This window comes from Ascaphus truei, unplaced genomic scaffold, assembly GCF_040206685.1.
Source record: "Ascaphus truei isolate aAscTru1 unplaced genomic scaffold, aAscTru1.hap1 HAP1_SCAFFOLD_2827, whole genome shotgun sequence".
In the NCBI taxonomy this organism is placed as follows: domain Eukaryota; kingdom Metazoa; phylum Chordata; class Amphibia; order Anura; family Ascaphidae; genus Ascaphus; species Ascaphus truei.
The window spans coordinates 1-22,009 of record NW_027455780.1 but is presented as its reverse complement, the minus strand read 5'-3'; the positions used below and the strand labels follow the sequence as shown (position 1 = coordinate 22,009).

General features: G+C 43.9%; 1 protein-coding gene across 1 annotated transcript; it reads right to left on the bottom strand.

Annotated features, from left to right (window-relative positions):
• Positions 1-6,343: 6,343 nt before the first annotated feature.
• On the bottom strand, positions 6,344-21,919 carry LOC142482958 (inositol-3-phosphate synthase 1-B-like). Its single transcript, XM_075583078.1, has 8 exons — positions 21,767-21,919; positions 21,246-21,439; positions 19,001-19,150; positions 17,037-17,252; positions 13,946-14,110; positions 11,559-11,672; positions 10,565-10,782; positions 6,344-8,821 (listed from the first exon to the last, which is right to left on the bottom strand). The coding sequence occupies exons 1-8, from the start codon at positions 21,795-21,797 to the stop codon at positions 8,596-8,598; spliced, it is 1,314 nt and encodes a 437-aa protein (XP_075439193.1). The 5' UTR covers positions 21,798-21,919; the 3' UTR covers positions 6,344-8,595.
• Positions 21,920-22,009: the final 90 nt, after the last annotated feature.

The window sequence follows — 22,009 nt, the reverse complement described above, 5'->3', positions numbered from 1 at the left end:
TATTGTATTGTATGTCTTTATTTATATAGCGCCAAAAGTGTACTCGGTGCTTCACAAAGAATACAGTACGGGGGATTATAATAATACAATAAGTGCAGCAAAATCAGACAATAGGAAAGGAAATCCCTGCTCCGAAGAGCTTACAATCTAAGTGGTATGATGGGAGATGTACAGAGGCAGCAGGTGAGGGAATAAGTGCAGTAGATCAGGGGGGCGCAAACTTTTTTCCCTGCGCCCCCCTGACGGCTGTCCCCTCACTCCCGCGCCCCCCCCAACCCCAACTTACCCGCGCTCCGGCGTAATGACGTCATGTTGCCATAGCAACGTGACGTCACATGACCTCGCAGCGTCATTTTGACGCCGCGTTGCCATGGCGCCGCAGGGAGGAAGCCGCCGGAGCCACGGTAAGTTAGGTTTACAGAGGCCCTGCAGCTCCCCCGGCACTTAATTTAAGTGCCTTCGGGAAGCGCGCGGGGCCTCTGTAAACCCCGCACCCCCTGGGGGTCGCGCCCCACAGTTTGCGCACCGCTGCAGTAGATGGCAGTGCGTGGCCACAATGGTTGGTAGGAGTGACTGCACTCATGGTTACTGTCCCACACTCAGACTATTGGGATGCTTGATTTGTGGGGCGAGTTTTAAGGTTAGTCAATATTAAAATGAGGGGGTTAACACAATTTACAGGGGAAGAGATGGCAGGGAGGCATGGGTGAAATCAGGTGTGTATGTCTGGGTTCAGGCTTAGGGGAGATCCCCATTAATTGAATACTTATGCAACTGAGATTAATGTGTTGCTCTGTAAATCTTTTTTTATATTCTATATGCATTTTCTAACTATATCACTTTGGACTCGTTAAAAAGTCTAATTTGAAAGTGTTGTGGAATATGCTCAGGTGCCAACATGTGAAAAATCTGCAGGGGTGAATACTTCTGCACAGTACTGTATGTATCTCTATCCCTCAAATCCTGATCTCACTGCCTCCAAGTGGCAGGAAGGTGGCAACGGGTGTTCAGGATGATGTGCAGTGGCATTTTTGCTGGCAGGTTCAACCATACTATGAAAGCTTAAATAATATACCCCCGCTATAGTGGGAAAGGTACTTACCAACATGCAAATGAGGCCGAAATGGCAAGTAAGGCCTCACCCCCTTATATGAAAGATACCGAAAAGCAATGGCCCTCAATCTCCAGCCTCGACAGTGTTCAGGTAGAAAGCATGAAGGTAGAGGGGGGCCTGAGAATCCTCAGAGGTTAAACAGAAGCTGTCATTCAAACCTCAATCTGGCTACCTACCTACAACAGCCGGACTCTAGTGAAGCAGCACAGCAAGAACTGGCAGACAAGTTTGAAAATATGTAATAGGATAGTGTTGGCCTTCGTGAAGTAAGAAGAAAAGATTAATGTCTCATTGAGCTCAAAAGCAGATAATTATTCTATTACAGAGGTACAGAAAATTGAAAAATCAGTGGTGTTCGCTTCATTGTTAATCAGAAATGGAGAAATAACATATTGAACAATGAAAGCTCGTCAGAAAGAGCAGCCAGAATCATCATTTCGTTGACAAAGGGATACGGGCTTCAAATTATCCAAATGTATGCTCCAACATCAAGTCACAGAAGAAGTCTTCCACATCAATGTCTCTACCATGAAATCAACCAACTTAACAGCAAAGGAAATTGTCACCTCAAGAACATTGTGGGTTATTTCAATGCAAAGATTGGTGCCCAGCAGGAAGACGAAGCGTCAGTTGTTAAATATGGTTTACGGCAACTGGAATAAACGGGGAGACAGGTTTGGAAGAATATTCTGAATGTGAAAAGTTACACATCGTGAATTCATTCTTAAAAAAGAATCCACATGGAATGGAACGTAATGGAATCAAGAATGGAATTGACTATGTCCTAGCCATAGGGTGCGCAAACTTTTTTTGTCTGTGCCCCCGTTAACTTTTCTCCAGGGTTTTCTGATGTCACAACGTCATTTGGTGCCACGTTCCCATTCGTCGCCAGAAGCCGCCGGAGACAAAGTAAGGGACTTGCAGAAGCCTTGCGCGCTCACCTGGCATTTAATTTAAATGTTGTAGGGAAGAGTGCGGGGTCTCTGGAAACACCGCCCCCCTCCCCCCACCCCCCCCCCCCTCGCCCCCAGAAAATGTTGCGCCCCCGCAGTTTACGCACCCCTGTCCTAGCCAACAAAAAACATGCGATTAAAGACTGCGCATTTTGACACAAGAAGTGATCACCGATTGGTTCGCTGCAAATTACATCTGAATGCGAAGATGAACTGAAGAGAACTGATTATAAAAACCAAAACGATCAACGTCAAGAACTTGAAGAAATATCAGGGAATTTCAACAAGAGCTGAAAAATGGCTTCAGCTTCCCCGCGATGCACGGAGACACTTTAGCAAGCAATCATTAAAAACGTATGAGGACTGTAGTTAGCAATGCAGAAAACACTGGAGGAAATGCTATAAAAAAACAAGATAATAAAATATTACATGAAACAAAGCAGATTGGGATGTGAATAAAAAAAAAATACAGCTTATTCCATATCATGGGCCTATTTAGAGATGTTTGTGTCCTTGGACTTGGTTGGTAAAAAGGAAGCGGGTATAATTTGGATGATTTTTTTTTTATTTGTTGGCCATAGTGGAACAGATGTTTGTGCCAGACTTCTCAGCACGTTCATGGACATAGAGAGGCGATGTGGGGTTCCCTTAGCTCCTGGTAAAACAAAAGGTCCAACTAAGATACTTGGTTTTCTAGGTATCGACACTGATTTGGTGGTATTACGCTTGCCAGAAGCTGAGTTGGGGAAATTGAGATACCTGAGGAAGCCCTTCTTTCAGCAAGAAAATTAAAGATGGGTTTAATCATTACTAGGTGATCTAGCGTTTCCATGCAGGGGGTGGCCTACTATGGGATGGATTTTTGTTTGATTTTTTTTGCAAAAACGTGACTGTTAACCCTCGCCATCATATTCAAATTACTTGGCCTATGAAAGGTTTCCTTTATTCTAGATCTACCATTTGTGGTCAGCCTGATGCAGGAGGCCTAACCCAGAAGTTCCTTAGAATGTTTCCCAGAGGCAGAATGTTCTGTGGGGAGAGGCATTTCTGCAGGGCTCGTATTATGCCGGCAGTTGACCGGCTTCGTGGTTTGACTGGCTGGTGAGCAACCTAACCTTATTGATATGTTCCCAATGTAGTTGACATTTAGGGACGGCTCTGGTAATAAATTGAATGCGTTGTTTTGTCCCTCGCTGCCCACGGTACAACATTTATTTGTGAGCCAAACATGTACCTGGCTGCCAGAATGTCATTACTGATAGCTTATCTAATTTACAATTGCATACCTTTCGATAGCTGGTTCTTAAGGCCGCGGCCAGGGTGCATGCGCTCGCTCATGCTCGAGCGCCGTGACGTCAGGCGCTCACGTTGCTCGGGCGATTCCTTGCATGCAGGGATGTGCGATGGGGGCTATGGAGAGGGTGTTCCGGGTGGGTGTGCCCATGACGTCACGTGAGCGGTTCGCCCTAATTGGCTGAATCGCGCACGTGACCAGGGCATAGTGCGACAGACAAAAAATGTTGTCTGCACGCATCACGCCTACCCACACTCACGTGCACGCACACGCACTATGGACACTACAATTCAGGTACATTGTTTTGACCACATAGCTCGCGAGCGCACACTCACCCTGGACGCGGCCTAAGTCTGCAAAGAAAAGGCTTACATGCCCAGGATATCTTTGAGAGCTGGTTTCTCTGGGAGGGTGATTTGTGTGTGGGGGGGAACACTTTAGCCCAAGCCACCTGGTCTGGTTATGCCATGTCATTGGGGGATGGCTGGGCTTTTAAAGGACAATTTGGTCGGGCTATTGCTGTCATTAACCGTGCCGGCAAATCAGCTTGGCCGCTCAGTGCCGACTCTGGGTTCTCTTCTTTTTTTGCCCTCTAAGCTTTGGGGGGAAATGTATACAACAAATGTGCTTATTAGTATGGGCAGAACAATTACACCCCAATTTCTTGAGCTGGTTTTCTGAGTTTGAAGCCAGTTTAGGAAAGGGTTCCTGCTCGTCTTTTTATTTATAAAATGTTTTAGTAGGAAGTAATACATTTTGCGTTGCCTCTCGATTTCAGGTATATCCTGGGTGCATTGTTATGGTTACAAATACATGGTTATACATTATATATAAAGACATTGCATGAACAGTTAGAGATAATATATATATTATAGGCGTATGCAACAGTAACAGACCAGATTAAAATGTGAGACAGCTTTAGTTTTGAAAGAACTTAGGCTGCGCTTATAGTGCCGGCGACATCGCGGCAAAACAAATGTATTGCAGCCGTCGCGTGCGCTTATAGTAGAAGGCTTGGTCGCGATCGCTGGAAGCCAAGAGTCAATTTGATTTTTCCAGCGACCGCAGCGTGATGGCACAGTCGCCGGCACTATAAGTGCAGCCTTAGACTGGTGGCAGCTTTGGAAACCCTACACCTTGGTGAGCTGGTACCAGGGAGGCAGAACAGCCCTGGAGGTTTGCTATTGGAAGATGGAAGAACTAGCTAGCAGGAGGTTGCGTTTATTCATCGCTCGGAAGCAGCTCGATTTGGTAGAGTGTTTGTACCTTCTAATTTTGGTGATTTGCCAGGTTAAGAATTTAATGAGTTACTTAGAAATTAGGCTGCAAGGGGGAAGGGCCCAGCTGATGAATCAGGTTTGAATGTGATGATGGGTTTGAGTCTTACCCAATTTAACACTCCTTCATCCTGCAGGCGGCTAGGATAAGTGCCAAGGGATACTATTAAAACTATTTGCGAGATGGGAATCAGAGCAGTTCATGTCCTATAGTCATCTTTCGTAAGTATTGCGTGTTCTCTAATGTGAATTCTCCATTTTTGGTTTCCAGGTTTCCTACTTCTTCCATGTGGGGGCTTATCACTCAGACACTCGTATCACTGCTCTTTTCACAGGCCCGTGCACACATCTGTATGGAGTGGTTATAAGTCACTGGTTGGGCCTCGGTAATTGGGGTTCCCCGGAGATTATGGTTATACGTGCCGCCGGTGGGAAGGATTCAGCTTGTATGAAATCCGTAGAGTTGATCCGCAAAACGGAAGAAAAAAAAATGTTTCCCAATGGTTACTGTAGGTGTTTTCTTTCCCGGGGTAATCTTTAACTGGTGTGAGGTTTGTTCCAAGGCATAGCTGGCAACCATTCTCACACTGGTGAGACCCAAAAGGTCAAAAGAGCTGCCTGTGAGTAGGGTTACTGGCTCTGCACTTCTTTAACCCAGGCTGTGCAGAAAAGCTGTGTAATACGGCAGGCCTAAGGTTATAGGGGTCCATGTTAAATGGATAAGAAAAAAGGGACACATTGTGCTCACTTGCATATCATTGCCCAGAATCCCGTACTGCAGGGGAATGCTACGCGATAATGGGGAAAGATCAGGTTGCAGACCTGAGACATGCAAATGCACCACAAGTGGTAATTTTATTTGCTGCTTCCCAGGTTAAGGGCTGGTACTTGGTACTGTAAACGGTTGGAGGGTTTCAGAGGTTGTTAGAAGTTTAGGGTGCTTAGTTATTAAACATAGCGAGTTGGCTGACAGACGGTAAAAGGCCTGGATAGACCGATTGGGTTTTATCTGATGTTGGGTTGGATATTTTTCATATAATCTTACAGGAAAGAATTAAAGTCTTTGACTTTTAGGTTCAAATAATCTTGACGGTTGCTTGAAGGCTGTTAAGAGGTGGTGCAATGTTTGGTTTGGGGCCGACTTGGGGTTTTGTGGGGGTGGGGTAGTACAGGGGAAGTGCCTCGTGGTGGACCCCGATGCTGCTCACCTCAGGGGGTGATGACTGGTGCTGGTTTAAGGTGGGGAAAGAAAAGAGGGGTGTTATGGTTTATTGGCTACAGGGTTCATCATATGTACTGTAAATGATATAGGAGGGAATTTATGGGAGAGGTAGTCAGATGGTAGGGCGAGATTGTTAGGGAATATAGAAAAGGAGTGCAGAGCAGGAAGTGAGAGTGCAGAGCAGGAAATGAGAGTGCAGAGCAGGAAGTGAGAGTGCAGAGCAAGAAGTGAGAGTGCAGAGCAGGAAGTGAAGCAATAACCATCATGTATATTTTAGAGTCCAATGGCAGGGACTGCAGAAAACGGCAAATGGCAGAAACCTTGGGAAAGGGGAAGGTGTATGGGGGAGAAAGTCCATTGGATGGAATAAGGTTCTGCTGGATCTGCGTGACTGCGACACCACTGCGGATTAAGAAAATCCTGGCTGAGGAGGTTGTGATTTACTACGGATTGTACGTAGGGTAAGGTAACTGAATGGAACAAAACGGCGAACATATTTGACTTTATTTCAAATGTGTCATTTAAAATGCAAGTTCTAACACAAACATTATTAATATGATTAATCTCTAAACGATGTACAGGAAAGGGTTATATTAACCCCTTGGTGTCATTCTAGCAATAGGTCCCAGCTCTTGACAGGCAGTCTGATACCAAACACAAAATTAGCCCCTGCATGGCTGGAGGGACCATCACCTGCAGGGGTTACACCGATCACAGCAGCATCTGGAAGATCCAATGTCTGCTCTTTTATGAGCTGCATTTATATTAAATATCACTTTTCATATAGTCAATTCCCAAAAAGTCTGGCAGTTTAAAGATGGCCGGCCGTATTGTCAAGGCTATGACTGATCGAACAGAGGCAAACATCAGAACATTTGTGCACCACTTAGAAAATAACATTTAAAAAAAGCAGCAAGTGTTGTATATTTTGAGGAGTGTGTTAGTCTTATTAGAATTAGGGAGCACGTTTGGAAGGCCACAAGCCATCTCTCACCCTATAAAACCTGACATTAAAAGTGCTAGACCCTGTGTGAAACGCTGAATGCCTTCAATTGAATCTAATTTTAATAGATGCGTCCAAGGTCGCGCTCATGGTTGCGTTGTGGGCACACTCCTGCAGCCCCAGCGATCTGTGCACTTGGCTGCAGGAGATTGTCACGGACGCGTCACAAAGCTGGTTCGCCCTCATTAGCTGAACCAGCTCACGTGACTGCAGCCGAAATGACAAATTTACTTGTCTGGACAAAATGTAGCAGCGTCGACGCGCTACAGCGCCGCTAGGGGCAGTGGGCACTTGAGGAACTACAATAGGAAAACAGGTAAGAGTTCCGGACGTGCGCATGTAGCGACGCCGCCACCATGAGCGCAGCCTAAGGCCGCGCTTATAGTGCCGGCGACCCGACCGATGACGTCACCCGTCGCCACTGGCGAAAGTTGTAATTTGATTTTTAGCGATGGCGCTGGCGACAAGGCCAGTGACGTCACTAAAAGGGGCGGGCCACGCAATTTGATTGATTTAGAGTCACACGTGGCGACTGTCTCTAAAAAATTTAATTTTCCCGGCTTCAAAATTTTTGGTCGCTCCGTCGCGCTTACGACGGAGTCAATGTATTTGATTCGGAGCGACATCGTGTTGCCGTCGCAAGGCACTATAAGCGCAGCCTAAGTGAGGCATTATATCACTCTTTGGTGCATCAAAAACAGGTCCTTTTGTTAAACCGCAACACTCTAATTGAAATGACCAGTGCCACTTCTGATATAGCTTTTCTAGCACATGGTCCATCCATTGCCAACTAATATCCATCTACCAGCTTGTGCTACTTTGGATAAGGATCCATTGTTAGAACTCAAGAAGTAGTTTTTCTACATATTTATATACAGTTTCCATGTTGCGAGGTTCCAGCAAAAAACCTGGGGAAGGGGGGGGGGGGTAACAATGGATTCTGAACCCTATGCCGCAATGTGTCGCTAGCCTTGAAGGGGCTAATGTGTACAATAGACAAATGTATTGTCCTAAGTTCATAAACTTTCCCTGCTGGTGGGTTATTTTAGTATTAATAATCATGTGGTGGGCTAGTATACTTACTCATGTTCATCAATCTATATATCTATATATATCCTCATTGCTCCCGCTGAAAACACAACATATCCCGTTATCACGCAGAATATCAGAGTTTCCATAAGGTTCAATGGCAGTGATCACACAGAAACATATCCCGCCATAACACACCAGCAGGACCAATAACATTTGCTACGTCTGTGTGAGATATATATCCACATGTATGTATATTTATGTGCCTGTATATATATATATACACACACACACATGTATTTCACAGTTCTAGTATCCGTATTGGTCCTGGAGAAGTAGGTTGTGATATCTTTTAGTGGACTAACAGAGTATACAGCACTTTACCCAGCGGCGCCAGTGTTCAGTACTGATCTGCTAGCAGTGATGGAATGCAGAGACTGCCTGAAATGAATTTTATGGAGCTCTGGAGACCACCACTGAACTCATTAGAGACCACTAGTGCCGCAGGGAGCAGTTTGAAATGGTCTAGGACAGAGGTTCTCAATGTGCAGCGCATTGCTTTCCCCCTGTAGAGACAGGTAGCTATCAATCATTGTCACAACAGGAGGGTAGGATCCCAGCTTTTACGTTGCTTTTCTGCCCAACAACCTGTGAAAAGGTCCAGCATATACCCAGGTAACATTAGGCATCGCCTGCACGTCTGTTAATTCTCTATCTCCGTGTCGCTGCTGATCACTGCCTTTCCAAGACCGTTGGAATGCCCGTTGCTGACGCCGTTGGGGTGATGGCCATTCACGTTAGTGCAGGCCTTCTTCATGGAGATGGCGCTCGGCGTGGAGACTGCATTTGGTCTTTTGAGGCTCATAAAACTTCTCTGCATCTTGTGTTCCAGCATCATGTGGTTTTGGGGAGACAGACCCACGCAAGCCCTGGAAGAGGGGGGGGGGGGGGAGGGGGAGAACTTACAAACGGCTCATTCGCTTTTTGTGTCCAATAGAAAGTCGTGACAGCATTGTTACATGACATTGCAGAGTCTGATTGGGCGGCCCCCAGCCATGTTTGTTTTGTCATGCAAGTGCTGGCAAAAATGGAAAACAAATGTCTAGGCCAGGGGCGGCCAACTCCAGTCCTCATGGGCCACCAACTGGTCACGTTTTCAGGATATCCCTACTTCAGCACAGATGGCTTAATTAGTCCATGCTTCAGCACAGGTGGCTCAACTGATTGAGCCACCGGTGCTGAAGCAGAGATATCCTGAAAAACTGACCTGGTGGTGGCCCTTGAGGCCTGGAGTTGGCCATCCCTTCACCAGGCTTCCCTAGGTGGTGAAAAAATTAAACTAAAGACATATAATCAGCGCTCAAACCTATAAACCCTAACCTATATACTAATTAAAATAAATAGGTGCTCTACCCACAAAAGGGGATCCCCTTTATGGGAAACCCTACACGTGATTCCTCACAGACTAATTTGATAGAATGGGGAATGGCTGCCTTAGGAATATAACAAGCCTATCCACAAGGCATGTATACAGAGCATGAACAACAACAAACAAAAAAACACAAAGAACATACAATGCAAACAATGATTCCCTGGCGCACTGACAGATATTAAACCTGACAGGAGAATGCAGTCCCGTGAATCAAATAATGATAAAGGATGAGGTCCACAGTCCACAATGTTCCGTTCCTTTTAGATTGGAAACTTATCTGGAAATGAAAACAAAACAACCATTGCGCAGTACCATAGGGTACTGCGCAATGGTTGTTTTGTTTTCATTTCCAGATAAGTTTCCAATCTAAAAGGAACGGAACATTGTGGACTGTGGACCTCATCATTATTTGATTCATGGGACTGCATTCTCCTGTCCGGTTTAATATCTGTCAGTGCGCCAGGGAATCATTGTTTGTATTGTATGTTCTTTGTGTTTTTTTTGTTTTTTGTTGTTCAGGCTTCCCTAGGTGTTTTGAGTGCAGTGGTTCAACTCCCAGGGGGCCCCTGGTTCAGATAAGGTAGCAAAAATAATACTCGGTTTGTGGGTGGAGGGGGTTGCTACTTTATTTAGCCACATTTGGGTGATTTGTTATCAGGATCTGACACTTAAAAGGAGCATTACTAGCAATCATGTTTTTTTTTTACTAGGGTTGAAGCAGGAGATCTCCTGAGCCAAACCACATAAATTTCGGCTCAGGGACCCCCTGCTTCCAGAGATACTTACCTCGGAAGAAGGTGCCGGTATCTCTCTGCTGTTTAAATGTCCTGCGCCACATGGGCCAATAGGAAGCCACATGGGATATCACGACCACCTATTGGCCCAGAGGACCTTAAAACCGCCATTTCCATAGCCCCGCTGGTCTGCTAGGAGCACCCCCTTCCAAGGTATGTATCTCGGGAAGCAGGGGGTCCACGGAGCTGAAATAAACACAGATCAGCTCCGGAGACCACCTGCTTCAAAACTATTTTTTTTGTGTCACCTGGAGTATTTTTAAATAATTTTTTCAAGTTAGTTTCTAATCACGTTGAGCTAAGACTTGGGGTTTAATTTCCTCGGGCTGCTCCCTTGTGTCTGATGTCACGGTGCGTTCAACAAGAGTTTGCACAGGCAACACCGCCGCCCCTCCCCCCATTCTCCTCCACTTTCCCTCCGGAGCCGTACAAAATGTGAACGGTACCTGAGTACATTCTCAATGCAGTTCCTTTGTCTGAAGAGAGCATTGATTACGGGGGTCCCCTCTGGAACGAGGGGAGCTTTGCAGAGGAAGCTCAGTAGGGACAGGATGCTGTGGAACGTCTGGTACTCCGGGTCCTTCTCTGTGCAGAAGGTTATTCTCTGGCAGATCTCAGTAAGGATCACCAGGTCAAGGATGATGGGGCTGGCAAGCAGAGAGTCCTGAGAGAGAGGAGGGAAGAAGGTCTCAGCAAACCCAGGAATCCCCCACTGCTTCTCCCTCTGCGGTGGAGGGGGTTACTGCATCTTCATTCAATACACAAGTTTATGAGTTTCGACCAAATATTCGAGTGGAAGTTTTTGCTGGCAGGTACATATTGTGCCTCTAAACCCCTTCAATGCCTGGTCTTTTATATTTGTGCATGTGTGTAAAATGTAAATACACACACACCTATGCACATCTTAGCTGCTATTTATGATTATGCATTGTGTGTCTGTGTCTGTGTGTGTCTGATTAATGTGGATAGTTCATCTTGCTCTTGCTCAATCTTTCAGTACATGGAAAACCATATGACTACTTTGCCTAATTTAGTGCATACGGAAAGATAGTCTCATTGAGACTGTAATCAAATAGATCATTCATGTTGCAATGTTCCACTTAATTTTTAATCTCAACGTAATTCAGAACCGAGCTAGGTTTTCAGATTTATACATTCCCCCCAAATAATTGTAGTATTTAGTGTTGTACTGCACAAGTTTTTTCTAAATATATGTTTATTACTATAATTAATTAAATGTTTGAATATTAAGAAGTGGCTGAAATAATGTTACACCGGTTTCTTAGCACTGATCTTACTGGGCACAACTACCCTCAAAGTGGGATTATTACAACCTTGTGTAGGTAAATATGACAATTTACTGGGGCTGGAATACGAACCAGGTTCACCCCTTGTGATTATGCAGACCAATTACAAATGAAGGGGGAAAGCTCATCATACCTCACATGTGTTATGCAGCACAATCGTGTTGGTTCCCCCCATCATTATTTCCGATGTGTACTCATCCATAGCTCGCTTGCTGTCTCCCACGTGTGGGACGTATTTGATCACCACCTATAGTACAGCACAGAAACAGAGGAAAACTTAGGCTGACACACACACTATTGAGTAGAAACGTGGTACACTGGCTATAAGTCACTAATAAATAGGGATGGGTAACCACTATGGAAACTGCTCTTAGTATGTCCAATTCTTTTATGCAAAGGAGAATAAGACAATTTGGCAAAATATTGGAGTCAAAAAGAATTTCCGCAGGTTGTTTAAATATTCTAAAAGTTTGAGTGGATCCCTGCAGCTGCTGGAATCCCTGCTGGATTTGTTACTCAGCAAGATCTGGATCCCCCCCAACAAACATCTTATAGAAAAAGCAGCAGGTTAGTATACTCTGAGATCAGAGTGTAAAAGCAGAACAAACCTATTTGCAAAGCACTTAAATGACATCCTAAATCACCCTGGCTATAGTACAATACGACGAGTATGCTTTCTCTCCGCTCTATTCTTTCTCTCTTTCTATAGAGCATAATTGCATTAAAGACCTTTGGCTGGAAGCAAACAAACCAGTGTTTATGCAACAGCTTATACAACCGTTATGAAAATGAACAGCAAGTGCATTGTGGTTATGACTCTGACACCCTATCCACGGTCTTATCGGCAGATTATCACTGGCTGGAGCATGCTGCTATATTACCTTTTTACTACTTTTATGTCTGAAGCACTTATTCCCTTGATCTGTTATTTGTATTATGTTATTTATATGATTGTCATGTGTATTACTGCTGTGAAGCGCTATGTACACTAATGGCGCTATATAAATAAAGCCATACATACTATACACACACACACACACACACTAATATATATATATATATATACACACAGTGGTTGACAAATCACCAAAAAATCTACTCGCCACAAAAAAAAATCTACTCGCCACCTAGAACCAAACGTGTGCTGCTTGGGCCAATATTTACTCGCCCGGGGGTTAAATCCACTCGCCCGGGGCGAGCAAATGTATAGGTTTGTCGAACACTGTTATACACGCATATGTATGTATATATATATATATATATATATATATATATATATAAAAAAGTGACACTGTGTGCTCATTTGCATGTCATTTCCCAGAATCCCTTGCTGCAGTGGAAGTGCTGTATGCTGGGTGATAATGGGGAAAGGCGGGGTTGCAGACCTGCCTAAAACATGCAGATGAGCATACAGTTGTATTTGCATATTTGCTTTCCTGTGGAGGGTTTTTGTCACTTTTTTTACTCACCATAACTTAACTCAGTATTATGGTATAGCCTATCCCATAGCCTCTTATGCATATCCAGTTAAAATCAACCCCACACTGATGAGACCCATCAAGGTCGAAACAGCTGTCTGTGGGTGGTTTTCTGGGTATGCACCTTAACCCTGGCTGTGCTCAAAGCTGTGACCATGCATCAAGCTTAAGCCTATAGGGAACCATGTTAAAAATGGTTTTTGAGGCAAAAAGTGACACTGTGTGCTCATTTGCATGTCATTTCCCAGAATCTATATATATATATATATATATATATATATATATATATATATATATATATATATATATCTCTTAGATTAACAGACCTGGTCTCCTTACTACACATTGCCATACAGCACTACTTGTAGCTGGACAATACAAAGGCAGTTACACATCTGAAGATGCCCTCATCTCTGACCCCTTCTTATTAGGAGTGGGGTGTACTCTGTTCACCTAATTACAGTGGAGTAAACAAAAGGGGACAATTATCCCCACAGTAGAACAAAAACAAAAGTAGGGGTACTCCTAGTTTTTCTTATTTGTATTATTAATAAAGCTATCTGTGAGTAGGGTTACTGGCTCTGCACTTCTTTTACCCAGGCTGGACTGAAAAGCTGTGTAATACGGCAGGCATAACCTTACAGGGTTCCATGTTAAAATGGATAAGAAGTAAAGAGTGACTGATTTGCACGTCATTACCCAGAATCCCTGGCGGCAGTGGAAGCACGGTTTGCTAAGAGATAATGGGGAAAGACAGGGGTGCAGACCTGTGGTGTATTTGCATGTCTCAGACAAGTGGCATTTTTATTAATGGTTTCATTTAAACCCCCACTTTTTTATTTTTACCACTACTCAGTTCTAAGGTTCAGCAGAGTTATGACCCTGGATTAAGCTGAGAATGTCTTTATTTAAACCGCACCTGAATAAGCGACCTGTGCACTTTGGAAACCTCTCTGGACACTACAAATGTATTTTGTGGAGAGGTCTCATGTCGGTCCCTGAAAATGTATCACAACGCACAACGAATCTCGCCATTACTCACGCAGTGATCCGGTTTCTCGTTAGGCCCGTACAGAATGGGGTTGGACTGAACCATATCATCCACCACGTTGCTCTTGGATATCTCTTTGGAGCGAAACTGCTGGGGAGCGGAGAGGTTCTTCCCATCGTTATTGCCCAAGTGGTTATAACTCACAATGGACACAGTCTGTGTAAGGGAAGCAGAGGTCAGTGTGACAAGGTCGAGTTAAAAATAAGGGACATACAGCCAAATGCAGATCGGTGGGAGGAAATAACAGGAACCATCTGGAAAAGGTGCAGTCCCTCCTAGGACTAAAATGCACCAATGCCAGAGACATGTTTAATTATTCATTATTTAAAACTAATTGAATCAAAATATACTATAGTCAGGATAAAAGTAAGGCTGACAGTACCGTCCCTAAGGGAAGGGAAATATATGACTACTGTAAGAAAGAATCCCTCTGAAGCACTCAAGTATAATAAGTATCAAATTTATTAAACAACGTCTATGAAAACAAAAGTGCTTCAGCACAAATGGGAACTAGCTTACTTCTTTGTTCAGCTGAATCGTGTCTCTGCATAATAGGAATCGGCCAAGTACTTTTCAGTTTGTTCACACGCTCAGGAGTTCCTGGACCTTATTATACCTACTGACTGCAGCTAAATGATGGTGTTTCACCACCAGATTCCTTCAGGCTTCTGCTATTACCCTCCCTATCATCTATTGAGGGACTGTTTGGTTTCACTGCTAGCACGTGACTGGCCGGTCTAGGGAGGGGAAGGGCACCTTTTTGCCCGGGCCCCCTTGGTCTGTATTCCCCGCATTCGAGTGTTGTCTCGGGGTCCTACTAACATAATGTGTAGCATTGTGTCTTTGTATCAACTTAGATCTAACCATCATAGTGTTTATAGAGGGTTTGTCTGTTACTTTCACTCCCAAGGACTGTTTTAACTTTTGTTTTCATAGACCTTTTAAATAAATTTCATACTTATACTTGAGTGCTTCAGAAGGATTCTTTCTTAGAGAGAGAGAGAGAGAGAGAGAGAGAGAGAGAGAGAGAGAGAGAGAGAGAGAGAGAGAGAGAGAAAAAAAAAGAAAGCCCCGAATAATAGCACTCTAATATACCTGTTCAATATGCAAATACAAATTTTATTGAATAAACTGTCACAGAACAAAGAATCTAAAAGAAAGCATTGAATAGTTCAAATCAGGCATAGATCCCCTGTATGTAAATCTTAGCAATCCTCCTCTAACAATTAATTCAAAATTGGGCAAAAATGTCTCAAGTGGAAAGAGTGTGTACCCTTGAGTGTGTCAAACAAGGGAAAATAAAGTGCTGCAGTAAAGGGCCAAAATGAGAAGGAAGTGGCAATGACCAAGTACACAAATCATAGTAACCAATGCTCAATCCTAGGGAATCAAGTGAAGCAATCTCTGGAAATACAGTACTTCAGTACAAATAATGAGAGCAATGGGTGTAAAACTTGTAAAAGCACACTCCAAGAAGCTGCATACCCTAAATTACATAGCACCTAAGCATCACACACACATAATAACTATAGAGGTAGCAAGGAGCAATAGCTCAAAACATAGTTACGTGTCCCTGAGGGGGGACAGACCAGGGGATCCTGCCTACAGCACCCACTCCTACGCATTTCGGCTAGATGCCTTCAACTGGGAGAGGTGGGGTAGGCATGGCAACGTGCAAGCTTAAAAGGATTTCAATTATGCCCATAAATGTCGTCACCTGGTGAGAATTTGTTTAATACATGAAATCTAAGTGGCTCACATGAGTATTCATTACTAACAAACCTGCTGCACATGTCACTGATAATATCATTAAACGGAAGACCAGCAATGCAAAAAGCCCTTCCTGTTTCTTAAGGGCAAGTCTGCCAGATCGATCCCCTCATGTGGCGTACAGCGCATGCTCGTGACGTCATCGCTAAGCCGCCAATACAGCCGTGCGTCGCTTCCTCTTCTCCTCAACCCAGTAGGGCACGGCCCAAGGTACATTGAGTCTAAGTGGCTCACAAGAGTATTAATTACTAACAGACCTGCTGCACATGTCACTGACAACATCATTAAACAGAAGCCCTGCAATGCAAAAAGCCCTTCCTGTTTCTTAAGGGCAAGTCTGCCAGGTCAATCCCCTCATGTGGCGTACTGCGCATGCGCGTTACGTCATCGTTAAGCCGCCGATACAGCCGTGCGTCGCTTCTCCTTCTCCTCAGGCCAGTAGGACACGGCCCAAGGTACAGCCGACTGCGCATGCGCGCGACGTCATCGGCAAGTGCCCGACACAGTCACACATCGCCTACCTCCCGGTCACACCAAATCAGGGAAGCAGAGTGCGCGATGTAGCTTATTGCACATGTGTCTGTGCAGCACCCCATATAATCTGGTACTCTCCATTCCAAAGGGGCTGACACATACACACGCGCACTGCGCCAGAATCGATCTCAACTCCTCATTAAAAGGTATAGCAACCACAGCAGCTCAGCAAAATGAGCTAACAGGCACAGCAAGCATCAATTATACAAGACATAACAGGCACCCATTATACATGCCCCTAAATATAGAAACAAATCCATAGGGCATCCCAGTCTAATTAGTACGTAAACAATATTTCATAATTGTTTGGTAAATTACCTAAGAAGGCATTATTAAGCACACTAATATGCATTAATCCATATTAATCAATAATATATAGAAAATATACAGTCCTGATCATATGATTCTTCAAACATGGGAATAAGTGAACAAATATTATAACCACATTCATAAAGGGGTATAACAGGATATAAAGGCTACTGTCACAGAATGGATGAGTCACTCAGTCATTTAAAGGAAATTCCTTAATGTATAGCTAGATGTACTTTCACAACAGTAGCACTAAATATTGGAAGAAACATATATAAACTGCCTCTTCTGTTTGAATTCACTTGGAGATATTCCCAGTATGAATAAATATCATTGCTAAGAGAAAGAGCGGACCCCGCATCCACAAGAGATACACACACACACACACACAATATATATATATATGGTATCCCGGATAGCACATAATAAGTACTCTCTCGTATCATCCCAGTTGGGCCACTAAAGTTACCTTGAGGCCGGCACCGATGAGGAAATCCACCAGCACAGATTTAATCTTGGTCTGTCCGGATTTAAAATCATCCCCGCCAATGAACACCTTGTGCCTGATCGCCAGCTCGATTGCCCCGGGGACAAAGGTGTTCTGCGGGGACCCGTTGATGTACGCACAGCCCTCCAGGATGCTGGCCACCGCAAACAGCGTGGAAGGAGAAACTTCAAGGCCACGCTGGGGGGGAAGACAAAATAATGGAGGTTAGGAGATGTGCAGGTTAAAGAAGTAGCTCAGTGGTAATGTAACTGCCTTTGAAGTGGGTGAAACTGGTTCAGTGTCAGCTCTCCTTGGGAACGACACTATCTCCCTGCACTTGTCACCATAACTAGATTGTAAGCTCTTCAGGGCAGAGACGGATTTTGCTCTGAAAAACACCAAGTCCGTGCTATATAAAAAAAAAAAATCTTTTTTTAGAGATGCCTTTGCCCTGCGATGTACACGGGCTGTTTAGACTGGAAAGGATCCAAGTGATACTAAACCACTGTCACTTTCTATGTTGACAATTGTTTGAAGACGGGCTCTAAATTCTATGAAAGATACAGTTTAAACTTATTTACATGTAATGTAAATACAGATACAGATACACTGTAAATACAGACACGTACATATATAGATACACACAAAAACATAATACACAAATACACTGTAAATAGACACGTGTATATATATATAACGGAAATAGCCGTGTTAGTCCAGTTGCGATAGTGCAGAATAAATGAGTACTTCAGTATTAGGTGATACCTTTTTTATTTGGACTGACAATTTATGTCATAGGACAAGCTTTCAAGTGTGTGTGTGTGTGTGTGTGTGTGTGTGTGTGTGTGTGTGTGTGTGTGTGTGTGTGTGTGTGTGTGTGTGTGTGATATATATATATATATATATGTGTAGAGGTATCAGTACCGTGTTAGCCGAGCTTCAATAATCAAAAAATAAATAGATGATACCGTTCTGTGGCTAACGAAATGCTTTTATTTGTGCGAGCTTTCGAGAGTGCGGTACAATGTGGAATATATATATATATATATATATATATATATATAATCATACAGATATTATGTACAGTATATATACAGTACATACACACGTGTATGATTCAGGTCACACACACGTATGTTTATGATTCAGGTCACAGAAGCTGATAAGTGCAGCTGAATCCTTCAGGTTTATCTGCTCTGTATCAGCCTTAGCATCACATGTTGAACAGCGAGAGCTGCAGAGCACAGTGACAAGCAAGGGAGGAGGGCTGAGAAAGCAGCTGATGAAACACAAGGATGCCGTGAGAAAGTGGAGAGAGTCGCGTGTATCTGGTGCCACTGCTCTTAACCAACCCGCTGAGCCAAGCTGTGACAAAGGGTTTTATTGATGACTGGGCAGAGGGGGAAGAGGAGGGGTAGGAAATCATGCAGTCAGATAGGGTTTCACCCTCCTCCAGTCCCACTACCTGCAGAACTGCTATCTCCTCCCGTTATGTATGTACTTAACTATGTACTATGTACTTAACTCTGTATATTACAGTGCAGACCTACTATAGGGGATTTAACCCCTTTGCTTCCAGGGATTAAAAGCAGCCAGCAAAAAAAAAAAAAATTATCCTTTTGTAAGAAACTTAATTGGCTTCCTTAAACAAATCTAACTGTGCTAAAATCAAAGATCTGGCTGCGTTTGTTTCCCTGGGAATTAAATACAAATTGCATTTCTTCTGGGGCCCCTGGTTAAATCTTATATATTCAGGTCTGACATATACACAGACACCAATTTTTAAACACTTACAAAGTGCAAAGTTGTGCGATCACCAATTGTTAAGCAGGACCTTGCAGGGGTAAATTGCCCGCCCCTCTCTTCCCTTTGCTCCACAAAGACCATTCAACACCCCTCTTCAGAGTCAGCCGACATGCACGAGAGAAGCCCGAAGTGTCTCTCACCTCAATAGCTTTAAGAAGATTATCAGCTGTATCATTAACTCCAGGAACCAGATCGCAAAATCGCTCTGTGTTTGCCGTCCACAGCACAATTACTTTATCCACCCCGCTGGTCCGCTTGAAGTCCTGTATATCTTCCCTGATCTTCTGGACCTGAAGGTAAAATATAATGGTGTGAGCAGCGGTCGAAGCGAAAGAAAGCAGCGAGCGTGCGTCTGAGAAATTCAGACCCGTCAGGAGGGTCGGGACAGATAGCTATTTTGTCAGAATGTTGTAAAGAGTTATAGGCTGTTTATGCACCAAAACAGTAAGGGAGAGATATTTTTTACATCTGTTTAAAGAAAAGGGGAATTTAATTTGTAAATACAAAAAAGTAGTGGTGATCTGTGCCCTTGAGATCCGATAAGGTTTGGCTGATAAGGCCAAAGTGGCAGAGAAAAGTAGTTGTACTGTGTTTATTTCTGTGGGAGAACATTTTTGTGAAACACAGAAGCAATGTTTTTAGATCCCCCAAGCCTAGTTCACTCACTGCATTGTCACACGTCACACACTGGTCAAGTTGCAGACAAGGATTCTAGGTAAAGGCATGTAAAAGATCACACCGGGCGTTTCATTTTAAGCGTCTTTCACATGGGCTTGTAGAACTAAGCCTGGGGCAGCACTCAGACTGAATACTCATTAAAGACAAACCCGCTGTCTCTGAGCAGGTCCATTGATTCTGTTATACAACTTATACAAAAGAGGGTCACAGTAAGCCACAAGCACAACTGGACTAATACTGGTGTGAGAAGGACTAATACTGGTGTGAGAAGCACTAATACTGGTGTGAGAAGCACTAATACTGGTGTGAGAAGGACAAATACTGGTGTGAGAAGGACGAATACTGGTGTGAGAAGGACGAATACTGGTGTGAGAAGGACGAATACTGGTGTGAGAAGGACGAATACTGGTGTGAGAAGGACGAATACTGGTGTGAGAAGGACTAATACTGGTGCAAGAAGGGCTAATACTGGTGCGAGAAGCCTACTAGCCAAGAAGTTGAAATGTGAATGCAATACTAAGCCACTTCTTCACTACACAAATTCTACACGCATTAACTTAAATAGTACTTCACTATATGTTTTTTTCCCTATTCTGTACAATGAAGTACAGAATATATGGTTAATCACTGTCCATAGGCACGTGGTAACGTGCCTATGGACAGTGATTAACCATATATTCTGTACTTCATTGCTCCAGGCAGGAGGAAAAAAAAAAACTTAAAGGTAAATCAATGGTAGACTGTCTAGGAAGCTAAAAGTGACCATCCTTGTGCACTCATTTGCATGTCACCACCCAGAATCCTTGTTTGCATTTTAACCACTGTATGACATATGTGAATGAGTCAGGTTTTGGGACCGGTGTCATGGAACAAGAACTACATTTTTGGTTCACCCCCCTCTTGCCCTTGCAGCTTCTGCCTGTCAGTTCTTATTTCAGCTGCATGGAGTTTGCATACACATACTGTGCCTGTGTGACATGTAACAATGTTGCATTTCTTGCCTCTGGACATGAAATCAGTGAGCTGCTACTGCAGCCTCTGAGATCCTCACCAGAATGGGCTAGTCTGCCACCCCTCCTGTTTGTTCAAAGATAGTCTGTCCCAAGACTATTCCCTTTACCCACACTGCCCCTCACTTCCTTTTCCACCCTGGAGACAGTGAGTACAGCACCCTTCTCTGTTAATCTCCCATGGTGAGGCCATCTCTTTTTACCTGTTTCCAACTATAAATCACCACTACATACCATCCACAAGTATCTGTATTCTGCTGCTTTTCCCAATAAAGTGGAGGAAATATTATAGGACTTGGAGTGATTAAAAGGGAGCTGAGTTAATGCTATCGGGGGCCATTCACACATCACACGTGACCCTGGCTTCAGAAAAAACGGTGAAAAACATGAACATACAAATGTGTTTTCCATCCTTGTTGCAGAAATGAAGGAGTACATTGGTAAACAATACGCTAAGTGGACTCCCCCTCAATCTGTGGATTAATTGAACATCCCAAGATTTTCTGATGGCTGGAGCAAAGAGATTGGTTTAGTGCATTTGTGACATGAACCCTAGCCTATCAGAGTGCTGCGTTTCAGAACATTCCAATAAGGAAACTCTTTTGGTGGTAACACAATAGGGTCTATGAGCTTAGCCTGATGGTGCATTCCGATTGGTTAACCTTAAGGCTATGGGTTACCGTGTGCTTCCACTTACCTGCTCCGCTTTGGTTCCATGGATGACATGATCAGCTCTGTCCTCTTGATTAGCAGCAATGAACTCTGAGATGTAGATCGAAGGCCGTGGCTTCATCTTCTCCATGAAAGGCCTCAGCTGCTCCTGGAGATGCCAGTCCAAAACCTCAGCCCTCCTCATGGCATCCGCCAGGTTCAGAGAGGAGATGTCCCAACCTGGGAAGCAGACAGAGGAAATGATGGGAGACACTACAAGCAAAGCTCACTCTGGGTCTCATCTCAAGGAAGTTTGCAGAGATCTAGTAGCCATATTGATTCAAGAGAAGTGATGGTCTGTTGCTAGTTGATGTCAACAGATGTCAACCTCCAAACAGTCAAATCGATGAGACTTGTGGGTTCTGGACCAGAAGATACCATTTTAATGAAGAAGTACTGACTTATCAGTGAGACTCCAAGCAAGTCTATAAGACTCTGATGCTAAAAATCAGAGACACACACACACACTTCGTAAAAAGGCCATTTGTATATAAAATCTAGACTTACCATCAAAAACTATATCATTAGGATGGACCATAGGAAGCAGATCCCGAAAGGGGACATACACATCCCCAGTGGGACTGCTGCCCAGACACACCGTGGACGACTGAAACAGGGAGCCGTAGTAATTAGCAACCTGTAACGAGAAAGAGGAAACCCATAAATCACAGGGTAATATCACGCCAAGCCCTGACACTGCAGGATATAGGCTGCCCTTGCTCCTACCCATAAACTTTGTGCTGCCTATGA

Excerpts from the sequence above, each read along its gene's own strand:
- LOC142482958 (XM_075583078.1), bottom strand. The coding sequence starts at position 21,797 with ATGGTCCATCCTAATGATATAGTTTTTGATG. Across the intron at positions 17,253-19,000 it reads ATCTTCTTAAAGCTATTGAG|CGTGGCCTTGAAGTTTCTCC; the intron begins GTGAGAGACACT and ends CTTCCCCCCCAG. Across the intron at positions 8,822-10,564 it reads TGCATTGAGAATGTACTCAG|GGCTTGCGTGGGTCTGTCTC; the intron begins GTACCGTTCACA and ends CCCCTCTTCCAG.